General features: G+C 42.3%; 1 protein-coding gene across 3 annotated transcripts; it reads right to left on the reverse strand.

Moving 5' to 3' along the window:
• Positions 1–30: 30 nt before the first annotated feature.
• Positions 31–21,544, reverse strand: PDCD7 (programmed cell death 7). 3 transcript variants are annotated; one of them, XR_013993452.1, is made up of 6 exons: positions 19,752–21,539; positions 17,653–17,791; positions 11,400–11,636; positions 10,773–10,886; positions 5,961–6,114; positions 31–163 (listed from the first exon to the last, which is right to left on the reverse strand). XR_013993452.1 is itself a non-coding variant. In XM_081049948.1 (5 exons), the coding sequence occupies exons 1-5, from the start codon at positions 20,610–20,612 to the stop codon at positions 9,069–9,071; spliced, it is 1,452 nt and encodes a 483-aa protein (XP_080906074.1). In that variant the 5' UTR covers positions 20,613–21,534; the 3' UTR covers positions 8,051–9,068. The 3 variants fall into 3 exon arrangements, 2 of the variants coding, with proteins under 2 accessions (XP_080906074.1, XP_080906075.1); XM_081049948.1 differs by lacking the exons at positions 31–163; positions 5,961–6,114 and adding an exon at positions 8,051–9,195 and having other exon boundaries at positions 10,799–10,886; positions 19,752–21,534; XM_081049949.1 differs by lacking the exons at positions 31–163; positions 5,961–6,114; positions 10,773–10,886; positions 11,400–11,636 and adding an exon at positions 12,281–14,767 and having other exon boundaries at positions 19,752–21,544.
• Between the last annotated feature and the right edge of the window lie 1,171 nt (positions 21,545–22,715).

Here is a 22,715-nt window from a genome sequence, read left to right on the forward strand (position 1 = left end):
TCAGAGGAGTGTGGAGAAGTGTCACCAGGCTAGGGCAGGCCGTCTGGTGGCAGGGAGAGAGCGTCGTCCTGAGGACCGGGCCTCAAATGTCCTCGGTGCTCTCCTGGGTAGTGACTTAGCTGAGTCCCACACAGCCAGGAAGGAAAAGGTGAAGTGGCCAGTGCTGGACGAGGGAGGAAATGAATAAAAACAAGGGCATTCAAACTGACAGAAATTAACTATTGCATGTTTAAGTCTTGCTCTAGACCATCATTTCCCAAAGCACGATCTATAACTCTAGTTCTAAAGCATTGCATCAAAAGAGTTTTCACCTAGACGTTTAAGGAAGAAATATCAAATCACACAGACTCTTCCAGGAAAGAAGGACTACTTTCTAACTCATTTTGATTTTGGCATCACCTTGATACCAAAACTGACAAGAAAATTAGAGGCCCATCTCTCATGGACATAAATGAAAAAAAATCTTAACAAAAATAATTATGGATAAAAAAATACAACACTGCCAGGTTGAGTTTTTTTCAGGAATGAGAGATTGGTTTTCCAAAATCAATCAATGGGAATAAAGATAAATATCAATAGAAAATGAAAATTATATAATTATCTATTTCCATAGATGCAGAAAGAGTGTTTGATAAAATCAATACCTATTCATGATTTTAAGAAACAACAAAAAAACTTTTTCAGCAACTTAGGAATAGAAAGGAATTTCCTTAACCTAATAAAGAATATCTCTAAAATAGCTAGAGCAAACATCCTACTTCATGATGAAATACTAAAAGATATCCACAAAATTGGAAATGAGATAAGGATGTCCCCATCATCTCTTCTGTTCAACATTGCACTGGTGGTACTAGCCAGTGCAAAAAGAGAGGGGGAAAAATAAAAGTTTGAGGATTGAAAAGAAAATAAAACCACCATTATTTCTATATGACATAATTATATGTCAAAAATCCAAAATAATCTATGAATAAAACTCTGAGAATTAGTTAATTTAGCAAGATCCCTTGATACAAGGTTAATATAAAAAAATCAATTATATCTCTATATGCAAGCAACAAACTATGTCCATAGATTGTAAAACTCACTAAAGATATCAATTTTCCCTGAATTGATTTATAGATTCCAGGTATCAAAATGCCATCACGTTTTTTGGTGTAAATTGGCAAACTAATTCTAAAATTTATGTGAAATGCAAAGAGCCAAGAAAAGCCAAGACAATCTTGAAGAAACAATATAGTTGTAAGATATCAAGACTTAGGCGTACTTTAAAGTTACAGGAATTAAGACAGTGTGGTACTGACATGAGAACTTACAAAGAGACCAGTAGAACAGAAAAGAAAGTCCAGAAACAGACCCACACATATATAGATCCTTGATTTATGACCCTGCAGAGCAGTAGGAAAATGAAGGCCTTTTTAGTAAATGGTTCTGGATCAATTGGATATCCACCTAGAAAAAAAAATCCTGACCTGTACCTCACATCATACAGAAAAATCAATTCTAGGTAGACTGTAGATCTAAATGTAAAAGGTAAAAAGTGAGTGTGAAAGGCAAAAAGGTAAAGCCTGAAGATAAAATTGGAGAACATTCATAGTGTTAGAATGGGTAAACATTTCTTAAACAGGTTACAAAAAAGACTACGGTAATGGTAAAGGAAAATATGATCAATTGGGTTACATTAAAGTTAAGAACTTCCATTCATCAAAAGATGCCATTAAGAGAATAAAATATATAGATATAGATATATAGATATATCACAGAGTGGGAGAAGATATTAGCAGCATAAAGGGCTCATAATCCCATATATACAGAGAACTTCTACAAATCAGTAAGAAAAAGACCCAACACAAAAATAGGCAAGAGATTTTATTAGGCATGTCACAAAAGAGGATATCCAAATAGCCAGTAAATATGTTAAGTTGCTTAACCTCAGCCAATAGGAAAATGCAGAATAAAACAATGAGATATCACAACACACACACACACACACACACACACACACACACACAGTTAAAATTAAAAAGCCTGACAATATCAAGGGTTGATGAGTATGTGGACCATCAGGAACTCTCAGGCACTGTTCATGAGAAAGTCAATTAATATTAGTCAACAGTACCTACCACAGCTGAGATCTAAGAATTAAAAACTCATTCACACTTAGCTTCTGGGCCTTTTGGCTATGATCAAGTGTAATATCTATTAGTCTAGTAATATTCACAACATCCAGGGATTCGATTTTTCAAATGTATTTTAAACCACATTAAAGATGTCGCCTTAAAAAATCAAAACAACTTATTCACACAGAATTCAAGCTCATGATTGCCTATCATATATGTTTAAATCTAGACTCTTGACTGCAGTCTGGCATTTTGCAAACAATCAGGGCTTCCCAGGGAATACCTCTAGCTTAATGCAAGCTGTCATCACTACCAGGATGGAGCAAAGCCCTGCTGCTAGGGGTCATTGGGCTCATCCCCATGCCCGCATGAGAGCATCATGAGTAAGAGTAGGTAATCTGAGTGTAGAAAGGTCAAGTGAGGACAGATGGGGAAATCCCCTCATTCCCTCATCTCCGCTATCTGCTCATTCTTGCCAGTGTCTTACTTTCTATGAGACTCAAAAGACTGTTTCCGGAACATTGGGAGCGGCTCTCTCTGCTACAGGATCACAGTGTGATCAGTATGTTATCTGCCCCATCAGTCTGTTCTTACAGGGAACTTTGAGGTATAGGGGCTTGTAGGGAACACAGGAAAGTTAACAAGTTTTGGCATTCTGGGATTTATCACTCACATTTTCAGCTCTCAGTAGAATTTTGATCTAAGGGAAAGGACCACAGTTTTATTGAGACCCGAGTATGAACTGCCTGTCCACTGAGCAGGCACAGGGCCACGTCCTCCTCCCTCACCTCTGACCCAGCATCTGCAGCCTAATAGTCTCTACTCAGTTCTGCACTTGCTTCTGGAGTAATTTAAGTTGGAGGCTTCTGGGAATACATCTCTTGAGAATAGCCAGGGCTACAGTGTAAGACATGGTCTAGTTAGGACATATTGTAAAATGACGGTCACCTCTGAACACAAAACGAGAAGTAGAGACCATTAAGTGATGCTATTCTTCAGAGGAAGGGAAGTATTCTGGTCCTTATGGGGGTTGGGAAGTTTCAGGAAAGATGAGACTTGACCTGGACTGGAAGGTGGGTACAGGCTGTGAGCAGGGAAAAGGTAGGGGGAGAGCATGACTCCAGGGAGGGAACAGCTTGAGCCAGGGAGCAGAGGCAGGGCAAAGCGAGGTGGAGACAAGCTGCTTTATTCGCAGTGTGTGCTCGGGAGCAGTGTGCGGTCAGATTGAGTGAGTAGATTAGGGTAGAGCTGGGAGGTCCTGAACTTGACGCTGAGTGCTGATTCCCTTCAGGAGGCAGTGGAAAAAGCTTCGAAGGGGCCTGAAGGGCTAGGGTGAGGGTGGGGGTGTGGGGATATTTGGAACACCGTCTGTGGTGCCTCAGTAAACAGCAGAATCCAGGAACTCTCTAACTCTAGTCCCCGGGGTGAGGTGGGTGGGGATTACTGATTACTATCAGTCTACATGGAACCCAGGCTGACGTTAGTATTATTTTTTGAAAGGTCTCCATTATACTTTTGTCCTTGCCCGTAGCTTCAATAATCTGTGTGCAATGACTCACACATTAAATTCTCCAGGTCTCTTCTGAGATCAAACTCATAAACACAACTGTGTCTCCTCCAAGATGTCTCCAGAGTGCCTCAAACTCAGCATATTCAAAGTGAACTCCTGGTTTTCCCCTCCCCTGAACTGTTCCTCCTCCCCCAGGACTCTGTACCTCTAGGAATGTCTAAGGTGCTCAAGCATGGGACTCACCACCACCCATCTCAAATCCCTGCCAAGTTTTCTCTCTTAAGTCTCTGGAATCCAGCCATTTTATACAACCTCCACTGCTATCATGGGAATCCAAGCCCTCTTATCCCTCACTTGGGCAACTGGTGTCCATGGATCCTCTTACGTCCTCTTATTGTTATTCTGTTCCACACACTGGGACAAGTGATCATTTCAAAGCAGCAAAGTAAGCCATTCCCCTGCTTAAAAGCCTCCAATGGTTCCCAGCGTCTCTCCGAATGAAAACCAGACTCCTGACAAGGGCTTCCGAAGCGGTGCAGTGTCTGGCCCCTCCCCCGCACCTCTCGCCTGACTCGCCATGCTCTCACTCCCATCACTTGGCCCAACACAGTGCCTTTACACATGCTATTACAGAACTTGTGCATTCTTCTTCCTTGTTTCTTCCCCCACTATATAATAGCTATTCATTCTTCAGAAATGCTGAAACATCACTTCCTCCAAAAAGCTTTGACTTCAAAACTTGGTTGGATAGGTCCACCTAGTATACACAGTACAGGGGCTTTCAAGATTTTTTTTTTTTACTGTGACCCATAGTATGAAATACATTTACCTTGTGACCTGGCATATACATATGTAAACTGAATAATAATTCTTGCCCCTACTATATATTTTCTATTATTTCACCTCAATGCATTACAGAACATTCAGTTAAAAAAAAAAAAAGGCCTAATTAATCTTATAGAACCATACCTGTCTTTCAAAACACTCAGCACATTGTTTATGATTGTTGGATTATATTTATCTTCCTCAAAACCTATATTAGGAAGTGTTTGGTATTTTGCTCACTGTGATAGTCTTTGTACTTAGCAAAGTATCTGAGCCTCAACAGGTACTTAATAAATATTTGAACAATGAAAAATATACATTGGTGACTATGCACTTTTTCTTTGACCACTTACAACAATTATAACTGACTCTAATTATCTGTATACTCATAAAGCTTGTACTCTAGACTCTAACTCCAGGAGGGCTGGGATCCTGTTTGCTTCTTTTTATGTCTCCAGCACTTAACATCATACCTGGCAAATGGTAAATAAAAATTATTTCCCTAGAACAGAGTTCAAATCCTGCTATCCAGATTCTGGCAAGCATGAGTTAATAAAATTGAGAAGTGTGTCCTGCTCTGCACAGTTAAGCTCTCTAATACCAAGTGCCTCAGACTTCAATCTTTGCTTTAGAGACTATGAAAAACACAGTTTATTCCAAAAGACAAATGGAACCTGCAATGGAAACCAATTCTTCATGGATAGCCAGATGTGGCAAGTCAGGAACTACGTATGGGTGCACCCAAAAGTAAATTACACAGGAAAAGCTTATTGGTTAGAAGCATTAAAAAAACGATTTAGCTGGAAATGCCTCATGTGATCTTTAGCCCCTAAAATATATCACAGCTAACACTTCATAGTATTCCCGTTCCTTCTTCATATATTACACTTACTTAAATGGAACAAGACATAATTTGTACTTACCTTGTAATTCCCAGGATAGCTGCCCTGTGGACAAAACTTGTGGAAGTGAATGAATTGCTCCAACAGATGGTATAATCCCAGCTAAGCTCCTTGATACACATCCTTGCACAAAAGTCACATGGACACAGGAACATTAATGGTTTTAGAGTGATTAAGTTGGTCGGCTTATAGTCAAGTCTTTGACGTCATAAACACAGCCACTTGAGATAAACACTCTTAGAATTTAACATATAACTAATCTCTATTTCATTTTCTATTCTTCCCTGTATTTACTTAACTTCTCAAAAATAAATGCTTTAGTTGGAGTTTCTCCCAAGTCCAGGGTCTCCTCTACTGGGAAATATGATAAATAATATTTTTGCAGATAAGACATAATGAATCAACACATTTCCGGTTAGTCTTTGAATGAGTTTATTTTTCTATTTTCATTAATTTATATTCAATATAGAAAGCCATTTAGGCATAAGTGTAAAAAAGACATGATTTAGAACAGGGCTGGAGGCTCAACAGAAATGTAGTTCCTAACTCAGATTGAAAAGAAGAACCAATTAACAATGACCATCAAGAACAAGGAGCACCTCTTACCATGCAGACTGTGGCCTTCCACTGACTGAAGAGGAAACAGGAATCATTGGAGAAATGACTGCTTCCAGGCGTGGCATAGGAAATGTTCAAGATAAAGTTGGAGCAAAGAGATTGAGTGAAATCTCATGAGCTGAGTTAAGAGCTCTCCTATTGGCTAAAAGTGAGGCAATCGATAAGGAAAATACCAATGGGTTGAAAGACAAATATGTTTCAATCTGAGTTCATAATGATACTTAAAAACAAAATTCACTAGTCACCTTTAGAGGACACTAGGAAACCATTATTTTGAAAACTAGTAAGTCAAGGAAATTACATTATTTATTTCTTGCCTTTCCTACACAAATTGTACCCCAGGGTAACCAAATAGTTGATGAGAGGGTATTTCTCCTTCTAAGTACTCCAGCTAACAGTTAAAGCAAGAATGGCAGAATTACACTCTCACTATTTTGCCATCCCAAACGAATGAATCTAGGTATTGATCATCAATGGCTACAAGATCACAAAAAGAGACGACCGGACATTAGTCCTCCTGGAGTCCACACCAGGTTTATGAAACATTCTTGCCAGAAAATTTCAATCTAAATGTGATCAAGCCTCTGGATCAGCACTGCTGAATAGAAATGTGAGCCATATATGTAACTGTACATCTCGAAATTCAGTTGCAATTCAAACTCTCAATTTCAAGTGCCCAGTGGCCACAGATAGTTACCATATCAGACAGTACAGCTCTAAACACTAAATTATAAGAAACATGTGAACAGAGGAACATGCTATTGCAAGGATGCAATTAACAAAATCCAGACTGGGAATTCTGCAAAAATCAGGGAAAAAACGACCCAATTTCTTCAAGTAATAAATTACAAGAGAGAGGGTACAGGAGTTAGCAGGACAGAGAGAGACCTATCAGTTATTAGAAACAACAGACATGTCAATGAACAACAATACACAAATTGCATCTAGATCTTGATTTGAACACAGTGGAAAACACAATTATGAGATAAGGAAACTTAAACAGACTAAATTTTTGATATTAAGAGTTCTTCATTTTTTTAGGTGCGATATGGCACTGTGGTTAAAAGTGTTTAAATATCTTTTAGAGCTATATACTGAAAAACTTATAAAGTAATATGATGTCTGGGATTTGCTTCGAAATAGTCCAGAGTGGTGGGGGGACACATGAAACAATATTGTCCATGAGTTGACAATTACTTGAAGCTGGATGATGGGTGTATGGAAAAAAATTATTAGACAATTTTTACTTTTCAAATTTTCCACATTAGAAAAAAAAACAAGACTGTGGGGTAAGACACTGTCGGTATTCTAAGACACTTCATTCAAGACACAACTGTAAGTCTTTCTAAACCCATAAAGTACCAGTGGCTGCTACCACCACCACTACACAAGGCAACAAACCAGGAAAAACTTACAAAATAAAAACTAACAACCAACCAAGACAGTATTCACTTTATTAAAACTTTGCTTAAGCCGACTGAGAGGAGAGGGAACGTTTTTTTCCACCTGGCATTAAATGCCTTCTCCTGGGGTTGTGCTGCCTGAGTTTTCCTGAGTCAGTCCCTGTTTCACACTCCCTCCCTCGTCAATACAGATGTCCTAGCAGCTGGGCTATCTGGACACCAAACGTACATTATATTCCTCTTCCTGCATCTCGGCAGAGAGCAAATGGTAGAGATTTATGACAATTTATAACAAAAGGGTACGCGGGCCTGTGGGGTTCTGTGAGGCTTATCACATCAGATTTTAAGGATTATGAACTACGACATACTTTGGAGGAGTGTGGCTTGCACCCTTGTTAATTATAATGCAGATTATACACATTAAACAACAGAAAGGGACAGGTACAATGCATCTTGCACCCAAGAGCTTCCAACTACATGTAGTCATTTCCAAAGCTGATGGTGTCCTTTCCTGCTAATCCAGAGTTGGCTTCTGCAGACAAAGTTTAGTGTTTTACATTCACTTTCCTTTAGCAAATGTCTATTTGATAAATTTCAAGTTTGGAATAAAAATGTGTTTTATCAGAGTGAAAGTGTGTGTAGCGATTTGAGAGGCAACAAATTAGTGGCAAAGGCTCAAACTAAAAAACAAAAATATTTATTTAGCTTTTTGGACATATAAATAACAATAAATGGCAAAAGGCAACACAAAACAATAAAAAAACTGACATGTTTTATCATTGATATCTCCAGGCACAAGAGTATTTATTAATTAATATTAAAAAATACATTTTACTACTTTTATCTGCTTTTTCCCAGCTTTAACTACATGAATGTTTTTGGAGCTTGAGTTCCTAAGAAAATTCCATACTTACACCGGCCTCTATCATGTGACAGAGCAAGTGAGGTTAAGGTCCCACTTCCACAGGGAAATAAATTTCTACCCTTGGGGATCTAAACAACTATACCCCTAGGAACTTAAAAAGCAGGTGCTTTCATCAGTGTCCTTCTAACATGGGGAATATGCAGCCTCATCCATTAAAACACAATCCAGTTTGGGTACAGGTTCTCTTCAGGTTTTCCAAGTTCTCCGCATGGCTGCCTGACTACGCCACCAGCTTTCCTGGCAGCCCAGGATGCACCGAAAGTGGGAGTCACCAAACCGAAGACAAAGCCTTGCTGCTCTTTCTTCCTGGAAGTTAGAGGGCTCTTTTGGGTAGGAAGGGTAAGCCGGTTTCTCACCACGCTTGCCTTCACACTCAGTACTGGGGAAGGGCTGCTAAAGCTATCCAGTGCACACCTGGAGCGTATGAAGTGTACTTACCCATCACCACACAAGGAAGCTGAGTAAATTAACAGGTCACTCTGGACCAAGCCCCTCAAAACAGAGGCAAATTCAGTGAACCGGGGCCACTGCCTGTGGTAACAGCCCCCAGTTCACCTAGATCCTTTTCTGAAGAACCATATTAATCCCCTGATTCAAGAGGCACCACTGGCCAGGACAGAGCACAGAGGAAAACGTAGCTCTGGGTAGGACCATGCCATGCAGGGTTCAGAAGTTGTGGTTTAGTCTAAAGCACAAGAAGATGGCAGCATCACTAATATTTAGAGCTGGAAAGAGCGTTGGCGGGACCACACTCCTGGAGCGTCTCTACTAAATATGCAGTTTAATGGCGGTTGCCCAGATGTCGTTGCTGGGGAGCGGGGGAAGGACCCATCCTTGGGGAACGGAGTTGCCTTTAGGATGATCAGATGGCACCAGGTACTGATCCCAATCATGCCTTAATAAGAACATTGTAGAACAACTGTTTATTTGTTTTATTCCAAGCAAGATGTTCAGCAACTAAATATTCTATGTCAGGACTTAGCTTTTCAATGACTGATGTACTGTAAGTCCAATACAGTACTAGATTTCTAGGACTTATGCAATAGACTATATTTCTTGAATGTACATATAAAGGGGGGAAAACTCCAAAGAACTATAATCTTATAAACAAATAATGAATATACAGTCAATCCTCATTATTTGCAGATTCCATATTCATAAATTTGCCCAGTCACTAAAATTCACTTGTAACCCCCAAATCATTACTTGTACTTCTTTCGTGGTCACTTGCTGACATACACAGAGCAGTGAAAAACCTGAGTCACCAGCAGACACTTTCCCAGCTGAGGGTGGACAATGTGACACTCTACCTTCTTGTTTTCAGCTCTCATACTGTAAATAAGTGTCCTTTTTGCAGTCTATTGAGTACATTTTTCACATGTTTGTGCTTGTTTACTGGCGACTTTGCTGTTTATAATGGCCCCAATTATAGTACTGAAGTGCTGGCTGTGATTTGCCTGACAGAGAATACATGTATGTTAGATAAGCTACCGTTCAGGCATCAATTACCATGAGTTCAATGTTAATGAATCAATGATATAGATTAAATAAGGTGTCTTTACAAAAGAAATAGACATAAGACAATGTTATGTATTAATCAGTTGATGAAAATGTTGTGGCCAGAGGCTCACAGGAACCTAACTCTGTGTTTTCTTTAGGAGCAACAGTTCAGTATTCTCTAATTCAGCGTTTGTGGCTTTATAGAACACAGCTACTGTGAATAACAAGAACTGATTGTATTTATGTTTAAAAGCTAAAACTTGTATGTTAGCCAGAAATAGACTTTTCCCAGAACATAAACTTGGTATGCTAACGAGCAATGTTGGAGCTTTGGAAGGAACCTCAGAGATCACTTAGTTCAGTGATTTTCAAGCCAGGTTTTGAAGACCTTTAGGTCCCTAGATGCTTTGGGGAGTCTAGAAACTAACAAAGCGCCTCCAGTCAATCACAGATTTAAGATGCTTGCAGAATCCATTCATTCATTCTGTTTTACAAACTGATTTCTCCAAAGACTGCATTTGGGAAAAGTACTACTGCTAAAGCTTAAAGGCTACATTCTAGTCCACCATTTTCATTTTATAGGTGAGGAAAGTGAGACCCAGATTGCTGCAAAGTTTACCCAGCTCATTAGTATATGCGGATGAAGACGAGACTCCTGTTCCTAGCTCTCTTGGCTTTGACCTGTAAGAACTCACAAGTCAGCACGGGTCTTAAACAGTCTCCACAGGCAAATAGATAGGGAGAGTCTGTTTAGCAGCAGAACAGAACTAAGAAATAGAAGCCAATGCTTTAACTCAATGTAACAACTAAAGTACAGGGTAATACAAAAGGGCAAGCCACAACCTGAGTTTCATTTCTTCTCGTTAAAACAGGGACATTGACTTCTCAAGGATTAATGAGGACTGAACAAGACATATGTGGCATCCTTGAAACTTGGAAACTATATAAATCCATAAGGAACTTAAAAGATACAGGTGACATGGAGATTCCCCTCTGACCTTATCTGGATGAGCGCTGGCAGGGAGTGCTCCGCTTGGAGGTAATACTGTCGGAAAGGCTGCAGGAGGTGAGCGAGTGGGAACTCATCTGAGAAAGAAAAGGCAAGATACCACGTCTTTGTACTTCATATCTAGAGTGTATTTCTCAAAGCAAGGTGACTGTGCCTATGATTATGACCATATGATAAATTTGTGTTTCATCTTTATCCATGATTTCCGGGATGTAGTTTAGAATTGCAAATCCTGAAGATGTCATTTGTTGCCTACCACCTCTTAGCTTAGGTTAAGATCATCCATGAGGGGGGCAGCCAAATGGCTCAGTTGGTTAGAGCCTGAGCTCTCAGCAACAAGGTTGCCAGTTCAATTCCTGCATGGGATGGTGGGCTGCGCCCCTGGCAACTAAAGATTGAAAATGGTGACTGGATTTGGAGCTGAGCTGCGCCCTCCACAACTAGATTGAAGGACAATGACTTGGAGCTGATGGGCCCTGGAGAAACACTGTTCCCCAATAAAAAAAAAACAAATTAAAAAAATCATCCATGAAGAAAAGAACTGTCAATTTAGTACTTTCCTTTTCTCCACTGGTTACAAAGGAACTTACCTGGATCCCCAAATAACTTGGATTCAATTTCACGTTTCTGAAGTAAAATCTTCTCTTTTTCTTTCCTCTGTTTCTTTTCCAGTTCTCTTTTCCTCTCTTCTTCTTGTTCTCCTTCTAACATAACTCTGAGGGCTCTCTCTTCAGCTTCATATAGTTCAGAGCGTTTTTTAATGAGTTTTCTCAGTCGCTGAAGATGATGCTCAAAAGTCTCATCTGCTGAGGCTGGAGGACAGACCCCTAGGCAACGAGATCCAAATAGCATTTTGGTTACAACTTTTTCCCTTCCCCAAATCTGTGTTCTAAGGAGCAGACTCAAAGTAGATTCTAACCAATCTTTAAGGCTCAATTTCATTTCCTTGAGTCTCCAGTTCATTTGACTCTACCCTGACCTCCTCTAACTCCTCTCTCTGTAGCATACCAGTTAACCTTTGATTTTGTTTAATTGTAATGGTTTTGATTCTTCAGTTAGAGAGTGAACTCACTACAGGGATGAACTAACACCTTCATTGTGAAACTCCCACAGCTAATAAACAATTTTCCCTCTGAGTTCTGGCAGAGCATATTTGGATAGTGACAAATATACTTAACTAACCATACTGACCTCACAGAGTCTGCTGCTGAGTAGGGTGACCAAATGTTTCAGTTTGCCTGGTTTTAGCACTAACAGCTCAGTGTCCTAGGAAACCTGGTAAGGTTGGTCACCCTGATTTAACTGTGAGGTCACCTAACAGTATAGCTAACACAGTTAGAGCTACAATTGGGAAAATTTGATTTTAGACTAGTTATTAGGTGATGTCAAAGACTTATTACTAATTTTGTTAGGTGTCATAATGGCATCATACTTGATGGATATTTTATTTAGGTGTTCTATTTTTGTGTACATGTGAAATTTTTCATAAAATTTCATTATTTATTTCAATTTTTTATTTATTTCAATTTTTTCAAGGAAAAATTCTTTAAATGTAATGACTACGTGAGTGGATTGCAGTTGTGCACCCACTACCACAATAGGTGATTCATCCCAGAGCGATGTGCGTGTGGTCCGTCCTGTTAGTCTTGGGATTTTAAAGGAAAACGTATTTATTATAGAAGCGCTGTAACATTACTGGATACACGGAAGAAGAAAATCCTACTCCTAGTAACATAATCAACCATTTATATTTACCCATGTTGACCCTCCAGTTGTTTTCCTCCATGTATTGGCAACTTCAAATAGTTCAACATAGTATGTGTGTAATTTCCACATCTCCATGTCAATTCTCGACATTCTTTTCTTGTCTTTACAATTATTTAAGGGTTCTATCCTGTTTCACCAAATCAGCGTACCATAATTTACTTAAAACTCCCTACTGCTGGACACGAAAGCTGTTCCAAATGTCCAATTATTCTCTTCTCTGACTACCACTTTCTACCCTTCCAGTATTCTTACTTCCTTCTCCCGAGACTGTCAGCGTCATTAAAACTTCCAATTGAATGTATCCAATACCACTTTTCTTCCACTTGTTCTCACCAAAACTTGTGGTCACCCATAAAGCTAAACCCTAACAGCTCTGCCTGTGCTCTCTGCTCACCTGACAGGTGCAGAGTACTCCTGGAAAAGCCATTTCGATGGTGTGACCTGCTGCTAGTATACAGTTACATCACCTGGGCCCTGCAACCTCCCTGCAACCATACTCCCATGGGTCTCTGCTTGGATTTCACTCATTCTCACAGCAGTGATTTCACTGCTTTCTGAAAGTCCTACTTCTTTCTCTATTGACTCTCAGAGCAAACCATCTAACCTATTTCCCAGAGAAGATAGGCGACCAGGCAGGAATTCCCTTAACTTTCTGCCCCTGACTTCACCAATCAGCATTACTACCCATTCTTGTCTCCTTCATTTTCATTCCAGTGGAAGTTGGGTCCTACCGTATTTCCCCAAAAATAAGACCGGCTCTTATATTAATTTTTGCTCCCAAAGACGCATTAGGGCTTATTTTCAGGAGCTGTCTTATTTTTTCATGTACAACAATCTACATGTATTCACGTACAACAATCTACATTTATTCATTTATTCATGTACATTTACATTTATTCAAACAGAATCATGTCATCTTCTTCTGTAACATCATCATAACTCTCCAAACCCCGAATTCTGGCTTGGATTTCTTGTGACTCTATTTCCTGTAGAACCATTGGCCCCAATCTCTCATGTCCAGCAATAGAGCTCTCCTTAAATGAGCACTTCTTGTCCATATAGCCTGCTCGTAGTGCATTGGCAACACAGCTGTCAGTGATTTTATCCCATGAATTCTTCACCCAGGTCATGACCTCTTGCAGGCTAGGCTGCACAAAGTTTCCCCGCTGATTTTCCCCATTCTATTTTCAATGTAGTCATTGATTTCCATGCACAAATGGTCCTTAAATAGCTTGTTTATTGCAATATCAAGAGTCTGGAGATAGGCAGTCATTCCTGTGGGAATCATTATTTGATCTATTGTTCTCTCTGCAAGGAAGTCCTTCATGTCTTTAGCATGGTGAGTGCTGGCTGAATCCCAGACTAGCAGACCTCTTTGGCCATCTCGCTAAAGAAGTGGCAGCATTAAATCGACCCACTTCTCTGTGTGCACCAGGCTTTTTTGGTTTCAAGAACATAAATGCCTGAAACACGTTCAACCTTCTCTTTCTTGCCCTTAGTGATGATTAGAGGTGGGGCTTTCTTTCCATCCAGATGAATTGCCAAAATACAGGTAACACGTGCACTTTTGTAACCAGTGGAGGGAATGCAGATTGACGACACATCCCTCTGATGAATTGTCGTTTGAGATTCTTGGCCCATAAACACTGCAGTTTCATCCATAGCAATCGTGTTGGAGAGTTGGTATTTAGAAAAGTCGATGCCATCAACAAAGGACTTGAATGCAAGTGCACGTTTAATAACTTCAGTATCTTCCAGCTTGAACAGTGTTGTCAGTCTTCTTAGAGACAGTTCATACGGTATCGCTGAAGGAAGCCGTCCAGCCAGTGTTGTGATGCTTTGAATTCTTCTGGGGATATTTCTAAGTGTGGTGCCATTGCAAGGGCAAATGCTTGAATATCAGCTCTGCGCACAACCAAAGCCCTTGCTTTCCTGTCAGCAATCCATTCACAGATGATGTCTTCCAGCTCAGGAAATAATGGTTGCCGACCTGATCCACACTTGCGCTTCTTGGCATTTCCCTCTTCCACCTGTTGACTGAGGTTATCGTACTCTGCTCGCCATTTTCGGACCATTCGGAGATCCAACTTCTTCTCTTTACAGAAAGTCGTAAGATTCTTGCCCCGGGAATCCTCCACGATTCCTTTCTTGTACTCGACGGAATAGCTCTTTCTTTTTACACTCATCTTGTCTGGGGGTCAAAATATTATTCCCTTTAAGTCTACTATTAAATAAGTGTTAATTGAAGACTTACGAGACAGGAATGGCAACAAAAATGATGACAGTTAATAATGATGGTCCACACAAAAGCAATGAAAAATTGCAGGCACCAAAATTCAGAAAACGTTTATTTCACACGAGTGCATTAAGTACATCCATTACAACGCACGATGTACTGAATTATGAAGATTCATATTAGACACAACCACGTGCAATCGTTGTCAATTGTGCACATTATTCGTGCATTGTGTCTGTACTCTGATTGGTCATTCGGCAATAAGTCTAGAGTTCATCTGTTTACATAGGCGTTTACCTCTCATCCAAAGGTGCCCGCTTGGGTATTTACAAATACTTAATTATAATTTATATTATCATTTAAGTATTAATGTCAATATTATTTATATTTAACTATATATTAATATTATGTCCGTCATAATATGTCCGTCATGTGTTGCAACAGACGTACTAAATGTGTCCGTCTGGCTGACCATCTTAACCAGGGCTTATTTTTGGGGTAGGGCTTATATTACGAGCATCCTGAAAAAAATCATGTTAAGGCTTATTTTCCGGTTAGGTCTTATTTTCAGGGAAATACGGTATGTGCCAGGACTATTTTAAGCACTTTTCTCAGGTTTACTACTTTAGCCACCACAAATCCCCACGGGTAGGTACTATTATTACCCCTTTCTTATAGATGAGGGAACCAAGGCACAGAGAAGTTTAAGTAACCTGCTCAAGATTGCACAATCTGAACATTTGCCACTTTCTAGAAGGAGGGTGGAGGTCTACCTTTCCCTTCTATCTCTCTGACCTCTCTTGATCTTTTTTATGGCCTCCTTTTTATTCATCTTAATTTCAACATTCCCTAGGATTTTGTCCTTTTGTCCCTCATCTCATGCCACACAATGTCCTTAAGGTCTGGTTATATGCTGATGAACTCTTATCCAGATGTACCATAGGTATCTGAAACTCAACACGTCCCAAACTGAAGTTGTCCACTCCAAGCCTTTTTCTCCTTCTCTCTTCCTGGTCAATTAAAAGGGTATCATCACTCATTCAGCAGATCAAGCTAGAACCTGGAAGTAATTTTTTCCCTTCAGTTCCACATGCTGAGTTCCTCAAGTTATTTATTTATGTGCGCATGCGCACACACACACACACTCACCTTTATTCACATCTCTTAAGTCCACTTACTTTTCTCCAACTCACCATCTGGCCCTTAGTTCACACTCCCAAACTCTCCCTGCCCAGACTACAACAACCTTATCAGTCTCTCTCCCTTTCTCCCTCCTTCCTAGATGCTCCAAACCTTTCTCTGCTCTGTCAGCACTGATCTTTGCAATCATTTCATTCTCTGCTTAAAATCTTTCAATTGTACTCCTCAGCTTTAAGCATGGGTGAGAAGTCTAGCCCAGCCTTTAAGACACTTTGCGATGTGGCCTTGCTTACATACCAGCCTCTCAGCAACTACTTGGAGGTACATACACCTTGTAGAGAGAAGTTAGGAAGCTGCTCATTTTCTTTTCAAGTACACAATGCAACCAGTAACTAGTTACCAAATCATTTTACACTCAAGTCAGTTAACTCCACAGAGTCTTCTTATTTTTATAGATCATAATTCCTCCTAAAATTTCCTTCTTCTTTTGGACAGAAGTGAGGAAAACTAACAGTGACAACATATGCTGGTAAATTCACTTGGCAAAAGACTGCTGACCGTCACCTCATGGAGGGCATCGAGTAGGGGACATTAAATAGTAGCCCTCAGGTCTTGCATTCTCGTCAGGAAGAAACATGCGCAGACATAGTAGATGCAAACTCTCCTCTAACTCAGGAATGCCCTGTGGGGTCATCTGATTCGGAAGCCTGAATCCGAACGAGACACTCTGAAGGCTGGCATGCAGAAGCTCACCACTGAGCTGGCTGAATGAACAATCACATCTTGACAAGACTTTATTAAGGGACTGAATCGCAGCTTTTATTAGTATTTTAAACCCCACACAAGGGGAATCATCTGTTATTGTGGTATTTGTTCATTTGTATACTCTCAAATGTTCCTGGTGGATGGCCTACAACCTACTAACAAGGCAGCCTGTGATCCAAACCAGGTGCAAATGAGGTCATCTCAGCCCAGAGCTAGGAAGAGTGGAGGATGTCGCATCTAAATTTGGTTTTGAAGGATAGTGAGAGCTTAAAATGGCAAAGATGGGACTGAGGGCCCTCCAGACAAACAGACTGACAAGAGCAAAGGTCCAGACAGGCAAATAAAAAGCATAACTGGGGGAACTTCTAGAAAACCAGTGCTCCCTCTAAAGGCAAGAGGAGACTTTTGAGTCCAAAAGTGACACGCAGGTAAGCAGGAGGACATTCATGCTGTCTGCAGGGCACTCCCTGCCCCGTCCAACCATTCGTACCTCTTCAAATCAATGCTTTAGGTTGAAATGTATCTGAAGGAGCACTGCCATGTTTTCCACACCTTCTGAAGCATCAAGTAAGGACAGGGTAGCTTCCACTTTGGCACATGGGTAAAGTTGACCAGCCACATCAACCTCACTCAGAAAAGTGTTACCAGGAATGCCTGGGGTGGGAATGATGGGTCAAGGGGAAGAGAATGCAGTGGGTTCCCACACCTGCCTCTTTTCAACCTGTGGTAGCAAGGGCTAAACATTTTCTAAGGCTTCCTGCTTCAAAAGTTCTGAGGTACAACTGACAAGCTCAGTTAACGTATTGGGTGAAAATAATAAAGTGCCAAGCATTTTCTGTCAAAAATTTTGGGGGAGGGGGATGTTATAGTAAAGAAAGGGAAGGAACAGTGGAACAGAGGAAGAAATGCAAGTAGAAATGCAAAGCCACGGTTACCTTTCCTTGCTGCAGCCTCTTTCCTGAGTTTCCTCAATTTCTCCAAGGCCCGAAGAATGTCCACCATTCTTTTGGTGTCTGCTTGTTTTTTCCTCACTTCAGATAAGACACCATCGGCAGCAGCTTTGAGTTCCTGCTCCTGGAGGAGAAAGAGCCCATGAGACCTAGTATCAGGAAAAATCTTACAGCAGAGATTAGCTGTCCAGCAGTGAGATCTCAGAGGATCAGACAGTCCCAGGGTTAAAAGAGATTCTACTGGATCTACATGTTAATTTCCTGGGCCATGCACAGCTCCCCTCTACACTGGTCCAGCCAAGGGATTATCCTCTCTGAAGCTTCCATGTGGGTGCTGGTCTTTGTTTCGTAGAGTTCTTCAAAGTGTGGTCCAAGGAACATCTGCACCCAACTTTCCTTGTTAAGTTGGGGCTCTCGTCAAAAATGCAGACACCTGGACCAAAGATTGAGGCTGGCAGAGAAAATAAGGAACAGAGTTGGAAAGGCCCAGGACTCTACAATGCTCTCAGCGACAGCCTAAAACTCCACTGCCAAGGATCTTGTCGACAGCCTTTCAAACATCTGAAGACCCTCTCCTACTCTTCTTAAGTTGGTTCACATGTAGACTAAATGCCTCTGGTTCCTCAAGCCACTAGTCAAGGGACACTGTCTCACTGTGGGTTGTAGGGAGGATGCTTTTGCCTAAAGCCCTCTTTCCCATTTGTCAAACCAGGCCTATAATCCCACCATTTCAGCCACACCATGTGTTTCATTCCATTGTATTACTCGCTCTTCTTGGAACTGCACCTGTTGCTTTCACTTGGCTTTGACATTTCCTGCAAGACTCAGTTCAGATGTCACTTTATCATGTCAGCCTTCCCTGACACGTTCCCCCAGCAGATTAGATATTCCTTTTCTGGCCTCCTACAGCACCTATAGTTCAAATCCGAACATACACCATGCTGTACAGACGTGATCTCCCATGGGGCTCTAAGCCCCTCAAGGACAAGCTCTATGTCCAATTCATCTCTATCCCCAGCACCTGGCCTGGTACATAATGGACCCTCATTAAATGTCTGAGTTGACTCAAACTCCCTTACATTAAGGCCTTGCCTCCAAGTATTCGCCTTTAAAGCACTGACATTCCTGGGGGCTTGAAGACAAAGCTTGCCATTAATACACTTCAGAAGGTAGTTACATCAGACTCTAAGGCAGCTGCAGACAGGAGGAGGGGGCGAAGGAGGGGAAGGAGAACACTAGCTGGTAGTGGAGAGTGGAGGGGGTAAGTGCCTAGAGGCACTCAAAAGTAATGACAATGTCTCAAACAACTATTTGACCAATTTCCAGTTTCACCTTGGCCCCTACTTAGGAGCTTGAGATCAACAGGCTTTGGAATCAGACAACCTGGGCTCAAATAAGGAGTGAAACTGCCACAAAACCATTGTCATTCCTGGTAGGTTACCTTCCACGTGCCTTAATTTCCTAATCTGTAAAAGTGGGAAAATACCACCTACCTGTCAGGGTTGTTACAAGGATTCAAGATCTGGTGTATGTAAAGACCTTAGCATAGTGCCTCGCACATAATAAGTGCTCAAAAACACATTGTTGAACCTGGGGATGTGTGGTTTAAAATTTGTAAGCAAAGGGATCCTGGGGAAATCATCCCTATTGCCCCATCAGCCAATTAGAGTATACATATATACATGTTCCTTGAGGCAAGCCCCAAGATCTCTGTATTTTGTATTCTGAAAACCACCTAGAGCAGTACGAGACACAAGGACCCAGACGCGTGTTAGTCTTGAACGTTAGTATCAGAATGTGAGAACGTTGGAGCAGGAGACAGGAGATGTGTCATTCCTGCAACACCTCAGTGTGATCCTACTTTGTGTTTACAGGGCTTTGCAGTGTGCACTTGGAGCATTTATGTTGTGTACTATAGATTATTAACACGCAATGAGTATGGAGATACGAGGTCGGAAGGGCAAGCTATCTTTTGACTTTACAGAAGAGGAAAAAGAGGCTTAGCCCTGGGAAATGGCACCGCAAAGCTCCACGCCCCTTCACGTTCCAAACCCCGACTCCCAGGGCGCGTCCGGGACTCTTACCCGCTTCTTCTCCTCCACCTCCTGCACGCACTTGACCCTCCAGCGGTCAATCTCCTGCTCGCGCTCCGCTGCTCGCGCGGCCTCCGCCTCCCGCTCGGCCTCGCGTTCCCGGGCCCTCTCGCGAAGTCGCAGCCGGCGGCGCCGCACCTTCTCCAGTCTCCGCCGCGCCTCGCCCACATAGGCAGCCTGGGTCAGCAGCTGCAGCCGCTGGGCCAGTTCCGCGCGCAGCGGCGCGGCCTGCGCATACAGCAGTGCCCAGGCCGCGCCGTCGGCCTCGGCCTCGCGCAGGGCCTCGCCCAGGTCACGCAACCGCCGTACCAGGCGTAGAGCCTCGCGCAACCGAGCGCGCACGTCGCCCAGGCTGGGCCCGGAGGCGCGGCGCGGGGGGACCGGGCAGCCCGCCCGCCGTGAGCTTCCGAACACCGCCTCCAGCCACTGCCGGTCGCGCAGGCGCTGCAGGACCGCGTCCCCAAGCACGTCGGCCGGCGGCGGCGCCTCTGGCCAGCGCGGACTCCAAGGCGGCCCCGGGCCTGGAGGCGGCGGCCGCGGGCGCTCGCCGGCGTCGATGCCCGGGAAGGGCCGGCACTGGGGAGGCGGCGGAGGGAGCGGCGGTGGCGGCACCGGGTAGAAGGAGCCACCGCCGCCGCGGGAGGTTTCCCCGGGGGCCCGGGGCTGGAGAGCCAGCGGGGGCTGGAGGAAGGGGGCGGAGGCCCCTGGGAAGGGACCGGGCCGCTGGGGAAGAGGAGGCGGGAAAGCCGGGGACGGCAGTGGCGGTGGCGGGCAGCCGAAGGGAGCGGGAGGGAGCGGCTGCGGGGGCGGCGGGCCCGGGCGACCGGGGGCGAAGTAGGGCGGCAGAGCCATGGCCCCCACCGAGGGTTTCTGAGAAGTGACAGGAATCTGAGTGGTTTCCCTAGAATACGGCTTCCGGGAGGAAGTGACATAGCACTAAGCGCGACGCTAGTGTGACGCGCCCGACCTCTTTCAGTCCTTGAATTCTTAATATTATACTGTTCTTAAAGTGAGCGTTCTAGGGGCGGAGACAGCTGCTTTGCAGACAGTGAGACTAACGGACACAGTTCCTCTCCTCGTGGAACTACCCGTCTAGTAAAGAAAGCACATTAAGTAAGCGTGCAAACAAAGGTAAAAGTGTAGCGGTGAACATCCAGCACTACCAAAGAGGAAACACGGGGCAAGGAGAATCTGACTTAGAGAGGTCGGGGAAGGTTGTCCTAAGGGTGTGAGGCTTCATCTGAGCTCGGAAGGATGAGTGGGAGCTCAATAGAAGAGAGGTTAGCACAGTTCATATGGTAACAGCCTTTGCAAAAGCCCCCTAGCAGATAAGAGGAGATTTAGTGGGGGAACTAAAAGAATGCCAGTGTGGACGGAGCACAGAAAGCCTAAAGAGAGCCTGGTGATCCGGGGAGATGGACAGAGATAATAGCATCCCAGATCTCATATTTTAAGAACAAATGGGAAACCACTGGAGGGTTTGAAGCAGGAGCGGAAAGGGAGGCCCTGCTACAAGATTAGGTTTTTAAAATTATACTCTATTTTGAGGTCACTGTAGATTCATATACAGTTGTAAGAAACAATACAGGGAGATCCTCTATACTCTTCACCCAGTTTCTCTGAATGGTAATATCTTGCAAAACTGTAGTACATCACAACCAAGATGTTGACATTGACACAGTCAAGATACAGACACTTATTTCCATAACTTCCAAGATCCCTCCTTTGCCGTATTATAGCCACATCCACCTCCCTTCTTTAACCTCTGGTAACAACTAACCTGTTTTCCATTTCTGTAACTCCATCCTTTCAAGAATGTAATATAAATGGAATCTTTCAGTACAATACCTTTTGGGACTCGCTGTTTCCACTCTGCATAATCCTCTGGAGATTCATCCAGGTTGTTGTATCAAAGCATTCCTTTTTATTGCAGAAAAGTGTGGATAAAATTAAATCACGCTGTTTGATCATTCACCTGTTGAGGGATATTTCCACTTTGGAGTTGTTTCTACTTTGGGTGTATCATGAATAAAAATTTATATACGTACGTTTTCGTGTGAACATAAACCTTAATTTCTCTGGAAAACGTCCATGAATGCAATTGCTGGGCCATATGGCACTTGCATGTTTAGTTATTTTTAAAAATGCCAAATTGTTTTCCAGAGCAGCTGTACCATTGTACATTCCCACCTGCAATAGATGAGTGATCTACTTAACAGTTTCTCTGAACTCTTTTTGCCATGTTTCTGTTTTTTAGACATCCTGACAAGTATGTAGTGATATTGCATTGTGGTTTTAATTTGCACTTCCTTAATGATTATGTTGAACATCTTTTCATATGCTTATCTGCCATCTGTATATCCTCTTCACTGAAATGTCTGATCACGTCTTTTGCCCATTTCTAATCGGATTGTTACTTTACTGTTGAGATTTCAGTTCTTTATATATTCTACATGCTAGAAAATAGCTTGCCAATATTTTCTCCCAATTGATAGCTTGTCTTTTCATCTTAAGAGGATTCTATCTTTACTTTTAAAAACAAAAGTAATGGATGACCCCTTGGGTAAGAGTCCATTTCAATACCATGAAAAGAACCAATCAGTGCCTGACCCACCTTCCCAAGGGACCTCTCATATTTCTCAGAAATTCTTTGTAATACTCTACATAATACTTGTATCCTATGTATCATGTAATACTCTACATATTTAAAGGCTTCAATTTTTCTTTTTTTTTTCTTTTTTTTTAATTTATTAGTTTCAGGTGTACAAGACAAGGTAATACTTAGACGTTCATCATTTATATCCCTCACACTGTGATCCCCCTCCCCCCATCCACTATCCCTCCGACCTCACACGGAGCCATCACATTATATATATAAAATTATAGTTGGCATTCATTAATGTTTGCTTCTGGTGTACAATGCCATGATCAGGCATCCACAGTATCTCCAAGGGC

The sequence above is a fragment of the Rhinolophus hipposideros genome (assembly GCF_964194185.1).
Source record: "Rhinolophus hipposideros genome assembly, chromosome: 5".
In the NCBI taxonomy this organism is placed as follows: Eukaryota; Metazoa; Chordata; class Mammalia; order Chiroptera; family Rhinolophidae; genus Rhinolophus; species Rhinolophus hipposideros.